Genomic DNA, 22200 nt, shown 5'->3' with positions numbered 1-22200 from the left:
AAACAATCCAGCTGGGTGTCTAAATGTTGAAACAATAGGCGAGTATAAGAAAACAATTCATATTCTGAAGTTGTTTTGGTTTGGATTTATTTGAAGTTAGGAATTTGTATTCATCTGGGATGGAATGAGGGTAAATCATGTGGATATTTTCAATTTTTCGTAAACTTCGTGCTTTAAAGGGATAGTTCACCCAAAAATGAAAATTCTGTCATCATTTACTTAAAAGCAGTTCTGTTTTTGCAAAGTTCAGCGGCAGGTGATGGTCATTCATCCAGAGCGTAATGTTACTCGGGTATGCTGAAATGCATCCAGAAACATTCGGATCGTCAGGCTGAAATGACAGGTGGAGTTGTGTATCATCCGCACAGCAGTGATAGGAAAAACCATGTTTCCGAATGATAGAACCTAGGGATGTCATGTAAATGGAATAGAGCAAGGGTCCAAGCACTGAGCCCTGAGGCAGCCCTTTATTGATCTGTTGGGGCTCAGAGACCTCACCTGTCAAGGAGACTTTAAATTACCTACCTGAGAGGTAAGACTTGAACCATTGTAGCACCATTCCAGAGACACCCATAGCCCTGAGGGTGGACAGGGGGTCGTGGTGGTTAACAGTGTCAAAGACATGTGTACCCTCTTGTCATTTCAAACCTGTATGATTTTCTTTCTTCTGTAAAACACAAAAGTATTTTTATTAAGTTAAATTGGTAATCGAACAATGGCATACCCATTGACTTGCATTGGTTTTGTGTCTATAAAATGGAAGTGAATGGGTAGCGCCGTTGTTTGGTTACCAACATTTTTCAGATTATCTTCCTGCAGAAGAAAGTCATACAGGTTTGAAATGACAAGAGGGTGAAAAAGTGTTGACAGAATTTTACGGTGAATTAATCCCTTTAATAGATGCTGTGAAAGTATTGTTTTAGGATGGTAGTTCAGGTTAACTTTGTGTTATTCTAAGTATTAACTAATTTATCTTATGTAAGCTCCAACATACAGCACAAACACGTCTTTGTAGCCTTTATCAGAACATCTCCAAACCTCTGAAGCCGTCTACTACATGACAAGACATGACAGCGCTGTGTGATCGAGAATGCGTACAGATGAGCTCGTGCGAGTGTGTTTCTTACACAGTCATGTAAAAAAAATCACTGGAATGTTGTTTGAAGCAACAGTGGTCCTATCAGATCTTGGGAGAATGGAAAACTGAATGTAAACAAGTGTGTGTGAATGTGACCTCAGAGGTGGGGCTCTTACAGAGCGACACACGTATCCTCTTAACTGAATCTTACCTCATTACATGGATTACTTGGATCACCTGCTAAAACTCTTGTTTTGTCTGTTTTGTTGAGGTAAAAAGGACAGGGAGAGAGATAGAGATAGAGAGAGAGAAAGACAGAAAGAAAGAAAGAAAGAAAGAGAGAGAGGTGTTTGAAGGTTTTCAAGAAACAGGTAGGTGGTCTACCATTCTTTCGATATTTTTAACCATACAGTAGGTTATTTCTCCATAAAGATGTTTTAATGGAGCATGGAGGGATTTCCGTCACTTAACTGCTCTTTTTAGTTTGACCCCTGCTGGGCTTCACACCATTGGTCTTGGTTCCAGCTGAGATTTGTTCCTCACCAGCGGCCCAGCATGCATTGCAGCCAGTGTTTTTTCACTCACCGTAGATAATGTTTTTCTCCCTGCTGTTTACAGCATGTTCTTGGGGAACTTATGCATCTTGAGGAGCTCTTTACTTCAGAGGGTGCAACACCAGCCTTAAGCCTCTCGACTGGCTGTTAGTCATATAAGCTTCTCTTATACCCTCTAGTCTAAATATTTTTCCATTTGTTTAACTAAAATGAAATTCTGTCATGTTTTATGCACACTTATTTCAAACATGTGGTCTTTGTTTTGAGTTACGATCTATATAGTCTGAAGCTGTAGGAATAACATTAAAAACTGTATTTGGGTCAATGACGTGACATGTATTTTTTGTGTCCAAATTCATTATTTTCCTAAAAAGAATTTGAATAAATACATGTCATATATCAAATGGATCTACAATATGTCCTTTATAAGAAACCCTTTTCATTTTATTGAAATTCAATAGATTTTTTGAGTTTTGGTGTTTGAAAGACCAAAAATGTCAGGTGGTGCGACTGTCCGAACATACAAACAGAGAACAAAACTGAGAAATAAATGTTAATTTTCTCAATAAAATTCTTAATAAAATATTTTGGCATGATTTTATGTTAAATTTCTTATATATGAGGGGAAAAATACTCAGTGCTAAATACATTAAATGTATATTATTTTAGATTAATATATGGTCGCACCACCTGACATTTTCTTATTTGTCATTGACCCATTTACAAACTATCAATTCAAGATTTAATTGATTCCTGTCTCATAAACCAAGCAAGTGTATTCATGTGTTTTTTCCTAATTTTTGTTACTTTTTGTTACTATTTACTTTTATTGTTTGGTAAAGAACTAATAATCTCGCGGATTTAAAAATCGGATAATCTCTTCATGTTCCAAAGAAGTCATATGGGTTTGGATAGACATGTATCAGTGACAACAGTTTATTTTTATTTTGGGGTTAACTGTTGTAATCCGCAAACTGGCCAATGCCTTGTTATTTAGCACTTCATCTTCTGGAATTCTTCTCTGCACTTTCCTCTTTTGCTTGTATTCATGACCTGTCAGTGCATCAAAATTAATGGAAAGAATTTGGTTGATCTTAACCTCACCATGAAGCTCCTCACATACATGTCATTTATAAATCATGCTACACAACCCAAGCTATCCCATTACACGGGAACAGTTTTAATGCTGTTCGGCGGTATAGATTTCTCTCTGCTGACCCTAGATCAGCCTTTTGTACTCTGGATGAGCTTTTGATGCACTCTCTGCTGTGCTCAGATAAGACTTAAGCACTTCTGCTGAGACCCGTCCGATTCTTTGCCCTCCGGGTCAGTTCAGATGGCGCCAGGGTCAATATGCAGTGGATCTCTTTCTTTCTCCTGGTCTCTATCTGTCTTCCACCTCTCTCTATTCTTTCCTCCCTCTCTTTTCTCTGAAGGCCAGAAGCTTTCAGTCCGTGAATTTAGGAAGCCACAGTGCTGTTTCCATGACTACCAAATGTCACCTGTTGCTCTTGCCATTGTAGAGTCGAGTGGAAAATGTAAGAGTGAGAGTAGAACTGAATGGCACACATGCATATTTTGTTTGTTTTTTACACATTTGTTACATTTAAAGGTGCTGGAAGTGTTGTAGAATGTAGAATTTCCTAAGGATTTAGCCACTGAATTAGACACGCCACCTGGACATTTCTGCATAACTTATCTAGCAAAAAGAAACCTCCGTAAATGTCACAAAAGTTCATGGCCAAAGGATTTGTAATAGTTGTATTGAGGAGAATTTCTAACATTTGATCTCAAAGCTACTTCATATATTGCTCAAACAGTCATTCCTGCACAGATTTGATTTCTCAGAGGACGTTAAGAGAGAAATATACAGCCATACACACGCAAAAATCTATTTTTTCTAATATCGTGGTGACACATCACTCTATTCTTTAACAGCCACTGCTGGCCATGATCGATCTGCAAGCACTCGCACTTTTATATTACACACAAATTGCACATTTTATGCAATCTATTTCCCAGGAACTGAAGTGAACTTTCCATGCGAGCTGTGTAGGTGTGCTGAATGCACTCTATACCGTAACTATAGTCCTGCCTCTGCCGTGCCATAAGCCTGAACAATACACTGATTTTTCTAAAACAAAATTGTACCTAATCTACTTTGAAATCTTTTTGTTCTGTATATGTTTGCATATTTTATGCATTTGGCATAAATCCAAAGCAACTTTGCCGCACATTTAAGGTACACAAATGATGTGTGTTACCAGGGATTCAAACCCATGATTCACAGCTAATGCAATGTATACTGTTTGCATATAGATCCTACTGACCAATGTCTCTATCATTCTCTCCTCCATTCTTTATCTGCTGATGTCTCCTATTCGAAAACTCAGTACTACCACTCTAAAATCAAAAACTCACCTTACTCTAGTACTCTCTTTAAAACCTTCTCTGCCCCTTACCTCCATCGGACTTAACAGCTGATGATTTTGCGTCTTTCTTCGTAAAGAAAACAACCACTATCAGCAGTGAGTTCTCTGCGCTGCCGCCTCTTGAACATGCCCAAACCCCCGACACATGCTCGCTCCCCTCTTTCTCTCTCTTATCTGAACATGACGTTTCAAAGGTAATTTCTTCTAACCACCCGAGTACCCTCCTGCTAGATCCCATCTCCTCCAGTTCATCTCTCTCTTGTTCCTGCTCTTACCCACATTATCAACGCATCTCTCACTACTGTTACATTTCCCAAAGTCTTCAAAGAGGCCCGTATTACCCCGCTACTGAAGAAACACACTCTCAATCCTGCACTGTCAGATAACTACAGACCAGGATCTTTCCTCCCCTTCATTGCCAAAACTCTTGAGTGCTCTCCTCCTTTCTCAAGCAGAACAACCTCCTGGACAGCAACCAGTCTGGTTTCAAGAGCAGTCATTCCACCGAGACTGCACTGTTCTTGGTCATTGAAGCCCTGAGACAGGAAAGAGCAGCCTCTAAGTCATCTGTACGGATCCTCCTTGATCTATCTGCTGCCTTTGACAACGTTAAACACCACATCCTCCTGTCGACCCTCAAGGCTATGGGTGTCTCTGGAATAGTGTTACAATGGTTCAAGTCTTACCACTCAGGTAGGTAATTGAGAGTATCCTGAATAGGTGAGGTCTCTGAGTCTCAACATCTCAATACAGGGGTGCCTCAGGGCTCAGGGCTTGGATCATTGCTCTTTTCCATATACATTACATCCCTAGGATCTGTAATTTGGAAACACGTTTTTTCCTATCAGTGCTGTGGGGATGATACAAAACTCCACCTGTCATTTCAGCCTGATGATCCGACTGTTTCTGCATGCATTTCTGCATGCCTGAGTGACATTTCGCTTTGGATGAAGGACCATCACTTGCAGCTGAACCTTGCCAAAACAGAACTGCTTGTAATCCCGCCGACCTAAAGATTCATCACAACCTCTCCATTCAACTAGTCTGATCGACCATCACACCTTCCAGAACGTACAGAAACCTGGGGGGGTAATCCATGATCAGCTAAACTTCACAAATCATGTTATCAGAACAGGCCGTTGCTGTAGATTCTTCCTCTAAAACATTGGGAAAATTAGACCTTTCCTGTCCGAGCAGGCTATGCAAGTCCAGGCTCTTGTCCTGCCCAGACTTGTCTATTGCAATACGTTACTGGCTGGACTTCCAGCTTGCACAACCAAACCTCTACAGATGATCTAGAATGCGGTGGGAAGAGTGGTCTTCAATGAACCGAAGATGGCACAAGTCACTCCTCTCTTCATTAAGTCAGATTGGCTCCCTATAGTCCTCTAATCAGATTCTGTAGTCATCCATAGGAATCGACTAAAAACACTTATCTTCCGTCAGCACCTGACCTATTAGTACTCTTTCTATCCTAAAAAATAAATAAAGATAAAACCTTTGCTTCGTATTCTATGGTAAGTGATATGTGTAACACGTGAGTAATCCAGGCAGGAAACTCCAAAGGACAAAAGCGTCTGGTAAACGACTAAATGTAAATACAAAGGCAATCACATACCCGTGACACCATAATAGCTTCCATTAAATCCAATACAGTTCCCATTATAACAATTAATCTATTATATTTTCGATTGTGTTTTGGACAAATAATACAGTGAATATTATTATGTTTATCTATTTGACTCTGGTCTACAAATACCAAACAATCATTTGTATTTAAAACGGCACATATTCTTCTGGATCCTTTTTTAGGTATTTGGCAGGAACCTGACACTGTTTTCCTATGGATTTAGGCTGTATCAACTGTTTCTGTCTCTCTCTGTAATCCCAGATTTACTGTATGATGTTGGGATCAGGGATGTGGAGGGGCCAAACCATCTGTTGCAAAACTCCTTGTTTTTCTTTTTTGCTGAACATAACTGATTATGACTCAACATATTATAAGTATTGAGCATAACCAGAACCATGTAAAATACAGACTCCATTAAAAGTCTATATAAACTTCAGCCTTGAAAACTGCTGGTGGCATAACTTTGTTTTGAAAAGTTGTGACAGAGATGACAAAAACAAATACTTCAATAAATACTTCAATAATAACTTGTTGGGAATATTTTCCATTTATTGCCCTTTCGACTCCAGCTCTCCCCGTATAGTGTTCCCAAACTCTCATTTGTGGAAGGTCACTTGGCTGTTGCAGTGCATGACACTTAAAACAGTGTATTAATACGACCAAAATGTCAGGTGTTTATTGCTTAATGTGTTTTTGAGCTTGGACACTGGATGCACAAGCAAGTGCCACAAGTGCGGATGATGCAGGCATTTTTAATCTGGCCGCGTTTCTGAAGTCGCTGCTCTCTGTCTTCCGCAAATACAGTATTACAAGTGTGAGCAATGGGAGATGGTGAGAAAGCGGCGCACCTTGAGAGTTTTAGATATTAATGGCCCCAGAACAATAAACACCTTCCGCAAGCATTTCTTAATTTCTTCCAAAAAGTGGTGGGGACATGTCCCATCTGTCCTACCCGCAAATTACGCCTATGGTTACTGCTCATCTTTCTTACACATCTGTTTGTATACTGATTTTTGATTGTTATTGTCTTTCTGCAGGCATTTATCTATATCCCGTTATGAAAAGATGTTTAATCCCCAGCCCTTTTCAAACTTCAATGCTTTGATTTCTTTTGCTGTCATGCAAGTACTCCCTTAGCATGCAAATATATGTTGTTTTCATTGGTTTTAATACGGAATCATTTCCTGTAGTATATTTGGCTTCTTACAGGTGATTGCCACAGCCTTTCCTTGTTTTGTATGCCAGCAGCTGTTTTGTCTTAGATGGCATTGACCTTTGCAAGTGTTGTGATGGCTCATGCTGTTTTTTCTCTCCTTTAATGGATGAACTTGTCATAGCATTTAACTTGCTGTATTCTCACTCTGGATGATCAAACCTGACATGAGCCCATCTGTACAGCATTACCCTCTCTCTTCAGAGGTCAAAGATGGAATTTGACCTACGTAAGATTCTGCGACTATGCATTAAGCCATGCTGTTGGTCTGTGTGTTTTCCCAATTAACATTTGGTGATGTACAGTATCTCACAGAAGTGTGTACACGCCTCAGATTTTTGTAAATATTTTATTATATCTTTTCATGTAACAACATTGAAGAAAATAAACTTTGCTTCAATGTAAAGTAGTGAGTGTACAGCTTGAATATTTAACAGTGTAAATTTGCTGTTACCTCAGAATAACTGAAAACACAGCCATTAATGTCTAAACCGCTGCCAACTAAAGTGAGTACACCCCTAAGTGGAAATGTCCGAATTGGGTCCAATTTGCCACTTTCCCTCCCTGGTGTCATGTCATTCTTTAGTGTTACAAGGTCTCAGGTGTGAATGGGGAGCAGGTGTGTTAAATTTGGTGCTCACTCTCTCATACTGGTCACCTCATGGCAACATGGCAGATTGGCAAGACCCTGAAACTGAGCTGCAGCTTGGTGGGCAAGACCATACAGCGGTTTAACAGGACAGGTTTCACTCAGAATAGGCCTAAGGCCGTAGACCAAAGAAGTTGAGTGCACGTGCTCAGCATCATATGTAGAGGTTGTCTTGGGAAAATAGACTCATGAGTGCTGCCAGCATGGCTGCAGTGGTTGAAGGGCCTGTAAGTGCATAGACCATAAGCCGCACACTGCATCTATTTGGTCTGCATGGCTGTTGTCCCAGAATGAAGCCTCTTCTAAAGATGATGCACAAAAAGCCAGCAAACAGTTTGCTGAAGACTAGCAGACTAAGTACATGGATTACTGCAACTGTGGTCCTGTTGTCTGATGAGACCAAGATAAACTTATTCGGTTCAGATTGTGTCAAGTGTGTGTGAAGGCAACTAGGTGAGGAATACAAAGACAGGTGTGTCTTTCCTACAGTCAAGCATGGTGGTGGAACTGTCACGGTCTGGGGCTGAACAAGTGCTGCCGGTACTGGGGAGTACAAGTTCATTGAGGGAACCATGAATGCAAACATGTACTGTGACATACTGAAGCAGAGTATGACCCCCTCCCTTCGGAGACTGGGCCAAAGGGCAGTATTCCAACATGATAACGTCCCAAAACACACCTCCAAGACAACCACTACCTTGCTAAAGAAGCTGAAGGTTAAGGTGAAGACCTAAACCCTATTGAGCATCTATAGGGCATCCTCAAACGGAGCTTTGTGATGTCATCATGGAGGAGTGGAAGAGGACTCCAGTGGCAATCTGTGAAGTACTGGTGAACTCTATGTCCAAGGCAGTCCTGGACTGCCTTTTCACTTTGGGGTGTACTCACTTTTGTTGCCAGCGGTTTAGACATTAATGGCGGTGTGTGGAGTTATTTTGAGGGGACAGCAAATTTACACTGTTGCACAAGCTGTACACTCACTACTTTACATTGTAGCAAAGTATAATTTCTTCAGTGTTTTCACATAAAAGTATATTATAAAATATTAACTAAAATGTGAGGGGTGTACTCTATTCTGTGAGATACTTTAGATGGTTTCCTCAGGACAGCTTTGTATGGGCACTGTCTTTTGGATCCACCGGTCCTGTGCTTTCTCTGTGAACGTACAGAAGTGTAATTTGATTTTTATCAGATAAAAATGTTGTTTACACAAGGTGAGACACAGCACTGATGCCCAGAAACAGCAGCAGGGTTTGCTGGTGTTTGATGTTTGCTTTGGATTGTTATAGATACTGATATCGAGTTTAGCCTCCTGTCTTTTTAGACTCACCATGTCTGACTGCTAAAGTCCAATCCAACATACACATCAAACGCTGTTAAAGCACTGAACGTCTTCTGCTGTCCACATACATGTTTATTTAATGGGCTGCTGCTGCTTCTATAAAGGTACTGCAGTACACAAAATATTTTTCAAGAATGTAAATATGTAGTTTTACAGCACTTGACACTCTTAATTCAGCATCTCGGTTAACTTGAAGCACTTGGATAGTTGATTTTCACTGGCTCATTGGTGTATGATGGGACTAGACAGAATGCTTCAGAGATCTGTTTTAGTTATTCATCAAAGATGAATTTATTCTGTCCCCATTAAGCTTTGCTCATATATTTCAGAGACTGCATGATCAAATAAGTTGCCACCACAGCTCAACGTCACCCCATTCCCCCAAAGGTCCAAGACTCTTTCGTGCATAATACTAATTGTTTATGAGCTTCATATGAGATCAAGATGCAGAATAAAAATACCAGCTTCCATATTGTTCTTTTTAGATAAATTATTTTGCCCTGTAGCACAGCACGTTTAGATCATCATTCTGCATGATGTGTACAGAGATGAAAGTAGTCATGTGACTGTCTGGACAGGATCAAAGCTTGTGTGTCCAGGTAAAACCTACAGAGTGTGGAGACCAAGTGTCTCTACAAATATATCAATACTAGTGATTTTTGTCATTGGGACATTTTTTGGTGCCTTTGAGGAAAACAGCTTATAAATCAAACTCTATTTGAAAATTTAAATATGCAGGTAGGTTTGTGTGATGGTTACTGTAGGTTTAGGAATAAAATATGATAAAATATGCAGTTTGTACAGTATAAAAATAATGCTGTCTATGTAAGTTCCCAAAACACAGTACATGGAAACTCCATGTGTGTGTGCACGTGTGTGTGTTGTACATGTAATGCTTTGGCACTAAATCTTTATCAAGATACCTTGATATCCCAAAATTTTTAGTTGTAGGTAGACCAGCATGGAAGCAAAATAACAAATTTTGTGAGAAAATAAACAATAAAATAATCCATCAAGTGAGGTTTATGATTAAAGCAAGTGATTAATTTGCCATTAAAACAAGACTTAATACAACTGGTAAGATTTGTTAATCACTGAAAAACCCATTTGGGACTATTTTGACTATTTTTTTACCAAGGATGCATTACATTTACAGAGTTATGTTAAAGGGACAGTTCACCCAAAAATAATCTATCATCATTTACTCTCACGTATAGTTGCCCAAATCTGCATAATTTTCTTTGTTCTGATAAACACAGAGCAAGTTATTTGGAAGAATGCTTGTAACCAAACTTCTTGGCCACCATTGACTACCATGGTAGAATAAATTACAATGGTAGTTAGAATTGCTGCAGAACTGCTTGCTTTCCTACATTCTTCAACATATCTTCTTTTTTATTCAACAGAACAAAAAAATTATAAATTTTTATTTTTTTAATAAATGCTTTAGTCTTTAGACTCTTAGACTAAAGAGTCTGAAGAATATGTCCTCTGGTTGTCATGCGTCTGCGATGTCCTTTTCATGCTATGTCCCAATTCAATCAAGTCTGCTTTCTTCTTTCAAGGCAGTAGTGCATAGAAAAGTCTTCATCTCTTTCAAAAACAGTAGGCTGGTGAGTTGCTAAAGAAATGTGTTTCTTTATAGTCAAAAGTGTAAAGAGAAATGCAGGTGAGAATAACGAAATACTGTTTGCTATTTCCACACTTTATTAAGTAACACAAAAAATTTTCTCCTCTGCTAATGAAACTGAATGTTTCTTAAGTACCAAATTTGCGCATTGGAATAATTTCTTGAGGAAGAAATAAGTTGGAGGAAGCTTAAGTCGCAGGAACCGAAAATTCAGCTTTACTGTCACAGATAAAAACTGTATTAATATAAACAATAAATATATGAACATGTTATTTCAAACAGTCATTATCATCGCACCGTTTGACCATTGATTCTGGCAGTATTTTGGATCAATTGAATGTTTTGTGAAAAGCAGCTTTATTTTCTTTCCTAAATGAATGTCTTACTGATTCCAAAATATTAAATGGTTGTGTGAGTCACAACTTTGACTCAATCAAGCTTGTCTTTATTCTTGATGTTTTGCTTATCTGACCGCAAAAATGCATTACAAATAGATATTCATGATGCATTCTTTGAAAACAAGTCTTGATAGACCAATTATTTTTCTCGGGTGAAAATATCCTTTTAAGGATGTTTTGATAATATTGACTGAGCATATACATTTTTTTGCAGTGCGGACTGATACAGAATTCTGATGTACTTCATATTCGTTTCTTGGATATTGTGCTATTTTAAAGATGCTTTTAAAAATGTTGTACCTTTAGAATTATATCTATACTATCCTTTTAACACATACGGTCATGACTACACTGTCAGATGTTAAAAATGTTTTTAGGTATATTTAAATATCTTGATGCTGGAAAACAGATGTGCCTCAAATTTATCAAAAGCTGAATGAACCCACTGACCTGCTTGAACTCGCAGTTGTCCTCAATCACACTACAGATCGTAAGGCTCTTGTGGACACGCATGCTTTTAAGAGCTTTTTTGTGAAGGGGTCCTGGACTTCTTTACGTGAGGGCGGTTCAGTTCACTATATACCGTAGGGGAGAAAGGGAGTAAAGAACGGGGTCTCTCTCACCCCACTGAACATATGATGTTTTCCCCTCCAGCCTAAGGTTCTCATTTGAGGCACTTCTCAACATGGTCAGTGGTTTGACATGTATACATACAAATACTCGAATGTACTGCTTCAAAATCTGAGTGCACATTTGTATCCCTGACTGTGTTTCTAATTCTTACTGACATGGATACTATCCAGGCACTCACAGGGTTTGTTATATTCTGGATGAGTTGTGTGCAGTGCATTGGGAATATCTGTTATTCGTGTGTGTTTTATGTGTGGAAAGAAAGTAAATTATCACAAGTTTCTTCTCTCCTTCCTCGTAGATGAGGCAACCAACCAGAAAGAGTGCGTAGAACGAGACGAACGGAGAAACAGCCACGTTCCCGAGCAGTTTGCCGGACTCCTTCACGGTTCCTCTCCTGCCTGTGAATCACCGGACAATCCCTACCAGCTTTACGGCAACGTCAGGAAGTTCAGCGTTCCCGAGCCTCCCCTCCGACACGGGAATCTGCTCCAAGCACCCGAGTATCCTCCCCCGTTCCCGCACACAGCCAGCGAGGCGTCTGCGCGCAAAAGCCAGAAGGAGTCCAAGCCGCAGATAGTCTACAGGACGGTTTTTCACACCCGGGTCAATCAGACTCCGGTAACGCCTGATAAACAGGGAGACCGGTCCAGGGCGCACGGGGGGAAGGGAGAGGCCCGGTGCAACAGCACGGGCGGCTCGAGCCCATCCAGCAACGCCACAGGCTACGAGGAAAGAGCCTGCACTTTGGGAAGGATGCGCTCCATCCCCAAAAATGTTTTGGACCTTCAACTGTCTAGGAATTTCTCCAAGTCAGACTCTAATCTGGTAGCCGTGTCACCTATTGAGGAGGAGCAGTGGAGTTCCAGAGGGCAGATCAGCCCTGGTAAAAACAGCCCCGGTCGACTGGAAAGAACCCCCTCCTTTACGGCGGAGTGGGAGGAGGTAATAACATTTTAATTACCAGCTAATTGCGGAATCATTTCCACTTAATTAATTCACTTAGCTTGACGATGATGTAACAACTTTCATGTAGCATTAAAGGTTTTCGTTCACCGCGCTGTGTGTTTTGAAAAATTGTGTTTTTTGCTATTAGATCTGAATTTAATTCAGTGATGTTGTCATGATGGTTAAATTATGTTTGAGATGTTTTTTATATTAAGTAAGCGTAATGAAAAGCAAAGGACACATGTGTTTATAATTTGAAATGATGATGATCTTCCTGCTAGTGTGACTTTTATTTAGTGTAGGGTAATGTAGCATTCAGAAGTGAAGTGATTGGTCAAATAAACGAGTGAACAAGATTAAAATAATGACATCACCTATGCAAAATATACATTTATGAGATTCTCACAAAAGACTTGTTTACCCAAATTGTATATATTTTTATATATATTATTATATTATTATTAATATTATTAATTAATTAATATTATTATTATATATTATTATTAAATATATAATATTTAAGACAGTGAAGGCTGGTTTTTGTGCCACTAGTTAAAACTAGAAAATTAAGCTCTCAGCCCCTCGTAATTCCTATTGCTGTAATTCATTCAGACCTTCAACATTGAAGTTTTGTTGATATTTAGGAATGTAGAAAACTTCATGAAGAAATCGCACACTAGGTTGTCATCATATACTGGTATTTGTAAAAGTTTCGATATTAACAGTCATTACCGTGATATTTTGGACCTAAAAGACCAAGATGGCGGCGCGTGAACATCGCGAGGCTCAGCGTCTCTCCAGTTTTAGCAATTATATAGTGTTTTTCTTGCTCATCTCGGGCCTGTTCGTTAAGAACAGTTGTGCATTCACAACGTACACCCGGCATGAGCTTTTGGATATCGGTTTGCGCATTCCCGGAAGTTATATCAGCAACATTCAACTCGTCCCTGAGATCGTCAAAACCTCCGATGCTACGCACCCCACACGGCTCGGCGGAAGTGCTCGCCGGCGGCGTCGAGATCGTAAACAGAGGCGGGGAAAACGCGGAGGGCTAAGAGCTAAGCTAACGCTAACACCACACCGGCTCTCTTTACCCAGCATTTTCCTTGCTAATGTACGATCATTAGTGAACAAAATGGATGAGGTTCGACTCCGCATCATCGACAACAAAAAACTTTTGAACTGCAATGTCATAATCTTCACGGAAACATGGCTACACAGCGGCATACCGGACAACGCTATTGAGTTAGCGGGCTACAACACACACCGCGCGGATAGAACGGCAGAGGAATCCGGTAAGACAAGAGGAGGTGGACTGTGCATTTATGTCAATAAAGCTTGGTGCACGAACTCTGTTATTGTCGGGAGACACTGTTCGGCTAACCTTGAGTTTCTCATGGTTAAATGTAGACCATTTTATCTGCCACGGGAATTCACTTCCACCATTATAACGGCAGCTTATATTCCACCGGATGCTGATGCCAAGCTTGCTATGAAAGAACTTCATGCAGCCATCAGTAAACAACAGACTGCTCACCCGGAGGCTGCATTTATTGTTGCGGGAGATTTTAATCACTCAAACTTAAAGACAGTGCTCCCTAAATTTCATCAGCATGTTTCCTGCCACACAAGAGGAAACAAAACTTTAGACCATGTCTATACAAACATGGCTGAAGCTTACACCGCAACCCCCCTCCCCCACCTTGGTCAATCTGATCACCTTTCTTTGTTCCTCACCCCCAAGTATTCACCTCTCATTAATCGTGTGAAGCCATCAATGAAGACCATCAAGGTGTGGCCTGCGGGGGCAGACTTCACACTCCAGGAAAGGTTTCTACACACAGACTGGAGTATGTTTGCTTCTCAGGCCACCAGTGGCTCTCACACGGACATTGACAGCTACACCTCCTCTGTATTGGACTACATCAATACCACCATTGATAGTGTCACAACTCAAAAGCAGATCACCATATACCCTAATCAGAAGCCATGGATGAACAAGGAAGTGCGCCTCCTGTTGAAAGCACGCAACACCGCCTTCAGATCAGGTGATGCACAGGCCTATAGTACTTCCAGGGCAAATCTGAAGAGGGGCATCAAAAAGGCCAAGCACTGCTACAAGTTGAAGCTAGAGGAGCATTTTACCAATTCTGACCCTCGACGCATGTGGCAGGGCATCCAGGCCATTAGTGACTATAAACCCAACCACTCCATCCCCATAACCACAGATGCTGCCTTTCTGAACGAGCTTAATGACTTTTATGCACGCTTTGAGAGAGACAATAAGGAACCTGCCACCAGGCTCACACCTTCCACCGACCACCCAATCATCACAGTAAATTCCACAGATGTTTTCACTGCACTAAGCCGGATAAATGCGCGCAAGGCTGCTGGCCCTGACGGCATCCCTGGTCGCGTACTCCGGGCATGTGCGGAGCAGCTCGCTGGGGTCTTCACGGACATCTTCAACCTGTCCCTCGCCCAAGCAGTTGTTCCAGCATGTTTCAAATCCACCTCCATTGTGCCCATTCCAAAACATTCCAGCCCGACATGCCTGAACGACTACCGCCCTGTAGCACTCACACCCATTGTTATGAAGTGCTTTGAGCGGCTGGTCCTGTCACACCTAAAAGACTCTTTACCATCCACACTGGACCCATACCAATTTGCCTACCGTAGCAATAGGAGCACAGATGATGCAGTGTCCATGGCGCTGCACTCAGTGCTCACACATCTGGACAATAAGGACACTTATGCACGCATGCTGTTTGTAGACTTCAGCTCTGCATTCAATACCGTAATCCCTTCCAAGCTAATCATCAAACTTGGAAACCTAGGCATTAACAATACAACCTGCAACTGGATTATGGATTTCCTGACGAACAGGCCTCAGCTTGTTAGGTTAGGCCACATCTGCTCCACCACAACCACCCTTAACACTGGTGTACCACAGGGCTGCGTACTGAGCCCCTTTCTCTACTCCCTTTTCACACTCGACTGCAGGCCTGTGAATGGATCTAACTCCCTCATCAAGTTTGCAGACGATACAACAGTGATTGGTCTCATCAGCAACAACGATGAGACTGCTTACAGGGAGGAGGTACGGCACCTTGCCACATGGTGCTCAAACAACAACCTGCTCCTTAACACTTCAAAGACAAAGGAGATCATCGTGGACTTCAGGAAGGCGAAAGGAGGCACACACGACCCCATCCACATTAACGGGACGGCTGTTGAACGTGTTTCCAGTTTTAAGTTCCTGGGGACCCACATTTCGGAGGACCTGTCCTGGACCACCAACACCTCATGCCTGGTCAAGAAGGCTCACCAGCGTCTCTTCTTTCTGAGGACACTGAAGAAGAACCAACTGTCTTCAACTATCCTGGTGAACTTCTATCGCTGCACGATAGAGAGCATCCTGACCAACTGTGTCACAGTCTGGTACGGGAACTGTTCTGTTGCTGAGCGCAAGGCACTGCAGCGGGTGGTGAAAACAGCCCAGCGCATCACAGGAACTACACTCCCTTCCATTGAGGACATCCAGAAGAAACGCTGTCTGCGTCGAGCTCGCAGCATTCTCAAGGACTCCTCTCACCCCGCTCATAGACTGTTTACTCTCCTGCCTTCCGGTAGGCGCTTCAGGTGCCTCCGGGCAAGAACCAGCAGACTAGGAAACAGCTTTTTTCCCAGAGCTGTTTCATTATTGAACTCTGCTCCCCACTGATTTCACTACCCTCATAACTTTAACTTAATGCTGCTATTACAATGTTTACATTGCACTACAGGGCTGCCATGCATGACGGAACTGTACACACCAGTACTTCATGTATCTGCTCTACCGGACTGTTTACACGCATCATTTGCACTCTATACTGCTCACTTGCACACCAGGAACATTACACTGAATGCTCATTTGCACTAATGGACTACTTTCATAACTGCATTAACTCATCTACTGCACTGTAACTTTCATAACTGCATTAACTCATCTACTGCACTGTAACTTTCATAACTGCATTAACTCATCTACTTCACTGTAACCTTAATAACTGCATTAACTCATCTACTGCACTGTAACTTTAATAACTGCACTAACTCACCTACTGCACTGTAACTCATCTATTGCATTATTGCATCTATCGCATAACTAACTGCATCTACTCATCTATTGCACTATAACTTCAATAACTGCATTAACTCATCTACTGCACTGTGACTGTATATCTGCATCTACTCATGTATTGCACCGTACCTTTAATAACCACATTAACTCATCTACTGCACTGTAACTTTAATAACCACATTAACTCATCTACTGCACTGTAACTTTAATAGCTAATGTCTGTAACTAATGCACACTCAAGTCACTTGCACTATTGTATAGTCTATATTGTTATCTGTTCATAACCTCCTGTACATTAATGTTCACAGTATATAGCCTTCTGTATATATTGTTCATAGTACATACCGATTGTCATATTTTCATAGTACATGCCCAACGTAAATTATTTCCCTAATATTGTATTCTGTATTTATTCACACTGTATATCTGCACTTGCTAATTGCACTTCTGGTTAGACCTAAACTACATTTCGTTACACTGTACCTGTATATGTGTAATGACAATAAAGTTGAATCTAATCTAATCTAATCTAAAAATTTTGTGGATACTACACATATGATATCATCATAAATTATTCAGCGCCTGTTTAAAATCTTGCCTTAAGAACCACAATACTGTAGGCACACTCTCAACCCAACAGCGTTTGCCTCCTAACCATTTTGAGTGCGATTCGTTGGCCAAAAAAAGAGAAACGCAAAATAAACAAGCATTAAATAACAAACTTTAATAAACAAAACGAAAGGTCAATTTTACTTGGCATGGTTTATAAAAAAAATCATAGTATCATCATCACATTCTTTCGCACACGATACAAAAAAAGCATACACTGCAAAAATCGTCAGTTAAGCAAATTTAAACTTTACGATTTATACAGTATTATGTTATTCGTCTGCCTCAACTCGATCTGCTTCAATTTACTGCCTCTAACTCTCTCTTCTACTTCAGAACCGAAACTCATTCAGGTCAGCGCTTCTATTCAGATACAGCCTGTTTTTAAGAGACCTTTCCTCTTCATACGAGGACTTAAAGATATTCCACAGTCCATAAATTTAATGCGTCACAGCATTTTCTTCCCAGCCTCACCCAACTGTCAAGCCTTCAGAAGAGAACATATATTAGAAATAACTGATCAAAGGAGTGAGAGAGGAGAGTTCTACATCCGTTCATGTGAGGCTTCCGAGCCAAGCGCTCTTTAAAGTAAACCTCGGTCCGCTGGCAGACAGTGAGGGCTGTTCTTTGAAGGCAGGTGTTCGGCTCAATGGATGTGAAACGGCGAACATCACTGTCATCTTAATGAGGAGACATTAATCAAGAGAGCGCTCTCTCTCCAAACTGACACAGCACAACTGATCTTGATAAATTGCCTTCCTCAAATTCCCAATTCTCTCGCGGCGTTTAGCCAACAATTAAGCGTTTTTTGGAGGATAATTACTTGGGTTTAAGAGAAACTAGAACTAGGTTTGTGGGGAAAAAGATACAAGGTCTATTGGGGTACGCCACATTTAAAGTATTTAAAAATAGGGAGGAGAGCCAGGCGTTACGCAAACACATGCAATCGTCCCGTCGGCTTTTCCAAAGGGTTCCAACTCGGTTATGATGCCTTACCAGACACTTGTTTTTGTTACATTCTACGGCCGAATTGCATTTGTGCTTGGTAGATGAGGCAATCCCATAATGCATTGCAACAAATCTCTCTCTCTCATTCTCTCTCCACAGATCGACAAGATCATGAGTTCCATAGGTGCTGGAATTGGCACAGAGGTGGATGAGGTTACTGAGTCTCACTCAGGTATGTGTGTGTTGTATAGTTTTGGTTTCCACACTACACTTAACAGATATCTGTTCCTCGAGGGGTCTGTACTTTTTGTGTAAGATGCAACTTTACAAAACAGAATTCTTTCCTTTAGTAGTGTCAAAGACAAAAGACCTTAGATGTAACCATGGATACTTTGCGGCCTCTTCATGGGTCACTGTGCGTTTTCTGTAGTCATAATGAGAGCAGAGGGACAGTGGATGGATAGTTCAGACCTCTAAGCACTGATCATGGGACAGCTCTGTTCCTCACAGTGATGAGAGAGAGCATTTCACTGACTGTAAATCTGTCTTCTGAGGCTCTCTTTTGATTTATAATTCTCCAGAGCCAATCGTCGTCCTTTACTTTCCTTTCATTGGTATGATTTTCTCTTGCCTCCTCTCGCCTTTTCTTTTTGTAACTCTACTTTCCTCTGGCCCCATGTGCCGTTCCCTGTTGTCAACTCTTCTTGCCTCTTCTCTCCCCTTGCTCCTCTCCTTTGATTTCTCTTCTTGTCTCTCGTATTGTTTGTTGCGTGTCATTTCCCTGTTTTTGACCTATCTTCTCTACTTATGCAACTCTCTTTTCTTCATAGCACTTATTTTATCTTCTGCCTTCTCTCACCTACTTCTCCACTCCTCTCCTTATCCTCTGCTTCCTATCCACTCCTTTTCCTCTAGTTTTTTCTCTCCAGCTCTCCCCTCTCCTCTTGTCTCCTCTCCCATCTCCTTTAGCCCCTCATCATATCTCCACACCCCCTCGCCTCCTCACCTCTCCTATTCCTCCACCTCCTCATTTCTTCTCTCCACACCAGTTCTCCCCTCTACTCCTGTGCTATCTGCTCTTCTTCCCTCTCCTCTTCTTTAGGATCTCCTTTTCCTCAGCCGCTTTCATTTCTTCACCCCTCTTCCCTCTTATTGTCTCCTCTCACCTAACCTCTTTTTCTTCACCAATTCTCCTCCCCTAGTGGCTCCTCTCCTCTTTTCTCCTGTTGGCTTTCCTCTGGTCTCCTCACCACCTCACCTCTTCTTTATTCCACCTCCTCTCCACCTCCCCTCTTCTTTAATCCTTATCTTCTCCTCATGTTTATTTTCTTTCCTTCTTCCCCTCTCCTCTTTCCATACACCTCTCCTTCTCTTCCTCCTCCTATCATTTCTTCTCTCCTCTCCTCCTCCTTACAGTACCTTTCCCTTTACTCCACCTCCTTTAATTTCTTCCATCCAAGGCTCCCCTCTCTTCATGTGTCCTCTCTCATCTCCTCTCCTCTTTTATCTTTTAGCCTCTTGTTTTAAGTTCTCACCTCGCCTTCTCCTCTGCCGCCTCTCCCTCACATTTCATCTCTCCAATCCTCTCCACTTGTCTCATCTCCCATCACTTTAGCCTCTCCTCCTATCTGCTCACCACTTTTCCCTTCCTCCACTACCTCCCTCTCCACCTTTCAATTTTCCTGCACCTTCTGATCTCCATTCCTCCCCTACTTGTCTGCTCTTCCCTCCTCTCTCCTCTTCTTAAGGCTCTGCTTTTCCTTTGCCTCCTCTTCGCTCGGCACTCCCCTCTTCCATTCTTATCTCCTTTCACTTCTTGCTTATCCTCTTTTCTCCTCACCTATCCACTGTCTCCTTTCCTCTTTTCTCCTTTTGTCGCTCCTCGTATGTCCTCACCTCTCCTTCTCCTCCGCATCCACATCACACAGTCTCCTTTCCCCTCTTCCATAGCTTCTCTTATCTCCTCCTCTCTCATTTTCCTCCTCTCCTCTGCAGTGGTCCCTTGCATTGCTGTCCACAGAAAGCCCATTCGTGTTGCCATTCCTCCAGTGCTCACAGACGCCCACATACTGTGTGTGCCTGTGTCAGCGTATGTGTGTGTAGGAGCAACAGCAGCTTCTGCACTCAGACAAAAAGGCTGGGGTTGATCTGATGGCTATTATCGGCAACATGAGGTACAGCTAGTGGAAAGAAGGGAGGGAGAGAGAGAGAGAGAGCACAGGACGCAGAAGCATACAAATGAGTGTGGGAGTGCTAGAGAAAGAGAATTCTACCAAGCAAGCTGCACGCTGTCGTTCCTCTCCCTTCTCTCTTTGTCACTCTCTCGCACACACAGACACACACACATACTCGCTCGCTCTCGCACACACGCACATGCCTGCGCTCACACACGTTGAGACACAGGTTAAGCAGCGCGGCGGTTAGCGATCGCGCATCTCTCTTTTTCCACCCTCGCTTGTTGGATGTAATTTGGGGCTTTTAAGAATGTCGACCTCCACAGCCAGCGTACTTCTACACCAGCACGGACCCTAACGTTCACCCTCAAGAGAGGACACCCTCTTCTCTCTGTATTCTCCCTTTCTCAACTGTTTTTAAAACCCCTGTTTTTTTGTTTACCCCTGCGATCACTTTTCTACCTCTCCCTCGCTTGCGTCCTCCAGCTCTGGGAGCATGGCGGGTTCGTTTGACAGCCACATCGCGCGGAACATGATGTGGCAGTGCCAGCTCTCTCAACCGGACTGCCGCTGTTACCGGGTGGACGGCTACTCACTTCTTAAACGTCTCCCTCTCCACCCTCTCATAGGTCCCCGCTGCCCCGTCCAATCTGTGGGACAATGGTTGGACAACATCGGCCTGGTGCAGTATGAAAACCACCTGCTGGCTAACGGCTTCGACAACGTTCAGTTCATGGTGAGTGTCTCCTCACTTTGTCTGCAGCTAGTTTTCGGTCTCGATTTTTATTTGATATCTCGTTCGGTTTGTACGATGGAGGTGACCTGTTTTGATATGTGATCTATCTGACCTTTTTTGGGTGAAGAGTGAGATTGGACTGTTGTTATATCACTGTCAGAATAAAAAGGATCGTTTGTGAATGCTACATTGTACAGTGGGTCTCTTGAATGTATTGTTTATGAAATATAAGATTTATTTAGTTGAATAATTCATTTCATTCTAATATCTTTGGTTTCGATGACTGTTTTGAGTTTTGTTAATTCAAAGACACCTGTAGCTGATAAGTGGCCACCCATATTATAGATCTATGGATATACATAGATACTATGCAAATGTTATGTTGTACACATTTATGTCTTGTAAACAGTCTTTGTGATGTCCTCAGAGTGCTGCATGGGTGCACATTGAAACAGCCTTGCATTCCAGCACGTGGTCAGCGTCACTCCTCTGACAATGCAGAAAACATATCCACCGTGGGTGTGTTCGAATGCATGCATACCTTTGGCTAGTGTGCGTTTGTGAGTGTCTAGGGGAGGAGTCCGACTTGAACCAACAAATAAATCAGGCTGTTAAAGTGTAGTTGAAGAGATTCATAGGCGAATGAGGAAAAAGTCCATTTGTGTACTACTCTAAATGCTGGGATTCGGCACACTAAAACACCTGTTGATGTTAAAGTGTTTAATGTTAAACATTTACTGTTGCACAAACAAACAAATAAAAACTTCATGCATGTACATATAACAAAAGTTATTTTTTCTTTGTCTAAAACAAGAAAAATATTCATGCTGTTTGCCAAAGGGTTAGAAAAAACAATTTCATTTAAGATACAGTATGTTCTCTAAACTCACCCTTACTGAAAGCAACATCATCCATTTGCAAAATGATCCATTTTGATCTAAGAAATCAATGAAATGAAATTGAAAGCAAATGGAAACATTTGTTTTGTTCTGAGAAACAAGAAATCTAAGAAATGTCACAGTTATTAATGTCATAGACTGAGCTTAGATTTGCCAAGCTTGAAAAATGTATCTGTAAATACAATCTACTTTTATTTTACAGTTCCA

The 22200-nt window shown here is 41.6% G+C and overlaps 1 protein-coding gene across 7 annotated transcripts in view; it reads left to right on the top strand.

Annotated features, from left to right (window-relative positions):
• Positions 1 to 22200, top strand: part of anks1b (ankyrin repeat and sterile alpha motif domain containing 1B) — a 134598-nt gene that overhangs the window by 78740 nt on the left and 33658 nt on the right. For all 7 annotated transcript variants that reach the window (XM_056747552.1, XM_056747548.1, XM_056747550.1 and 4 more), the window contains 3 exons: positions 11858 to 12501; positions 18344 to 18416; positions 20988 to 21094. In XM_056747552.1, coding sequence (XP_056603530.1) covers positions 11858 to 12501; positions 18344 to 18416; positions 20988 to 21094 — 824 coding nt within the window. The remainder of the gene's footprint in view (positions 1 to 11857; positions 12502 to 18343; positions 18417 to 20987; positions 21095 to 22200) is intronic.

Source organism: Triplophysa dalaica, chromosome 5, assembly GCF_015846415.1.
Source record: "Triplophysa dalaica isolate WHDGS20190420 chromosome 5, ASM1584641v1, whole genome shotgun sequence".
In the NCBI taxonomy this organism is placed as follows: domain Eukaryota; kingdom Metazoa; phylum Chordata; class Actinopteri; order Cypriniformes; family Nemacheilidae; genus Triplophysa; species Triplophysa dalaica.
This window is presented reverse-complemented; position numbering and strand designations above follow the sequence as displayed.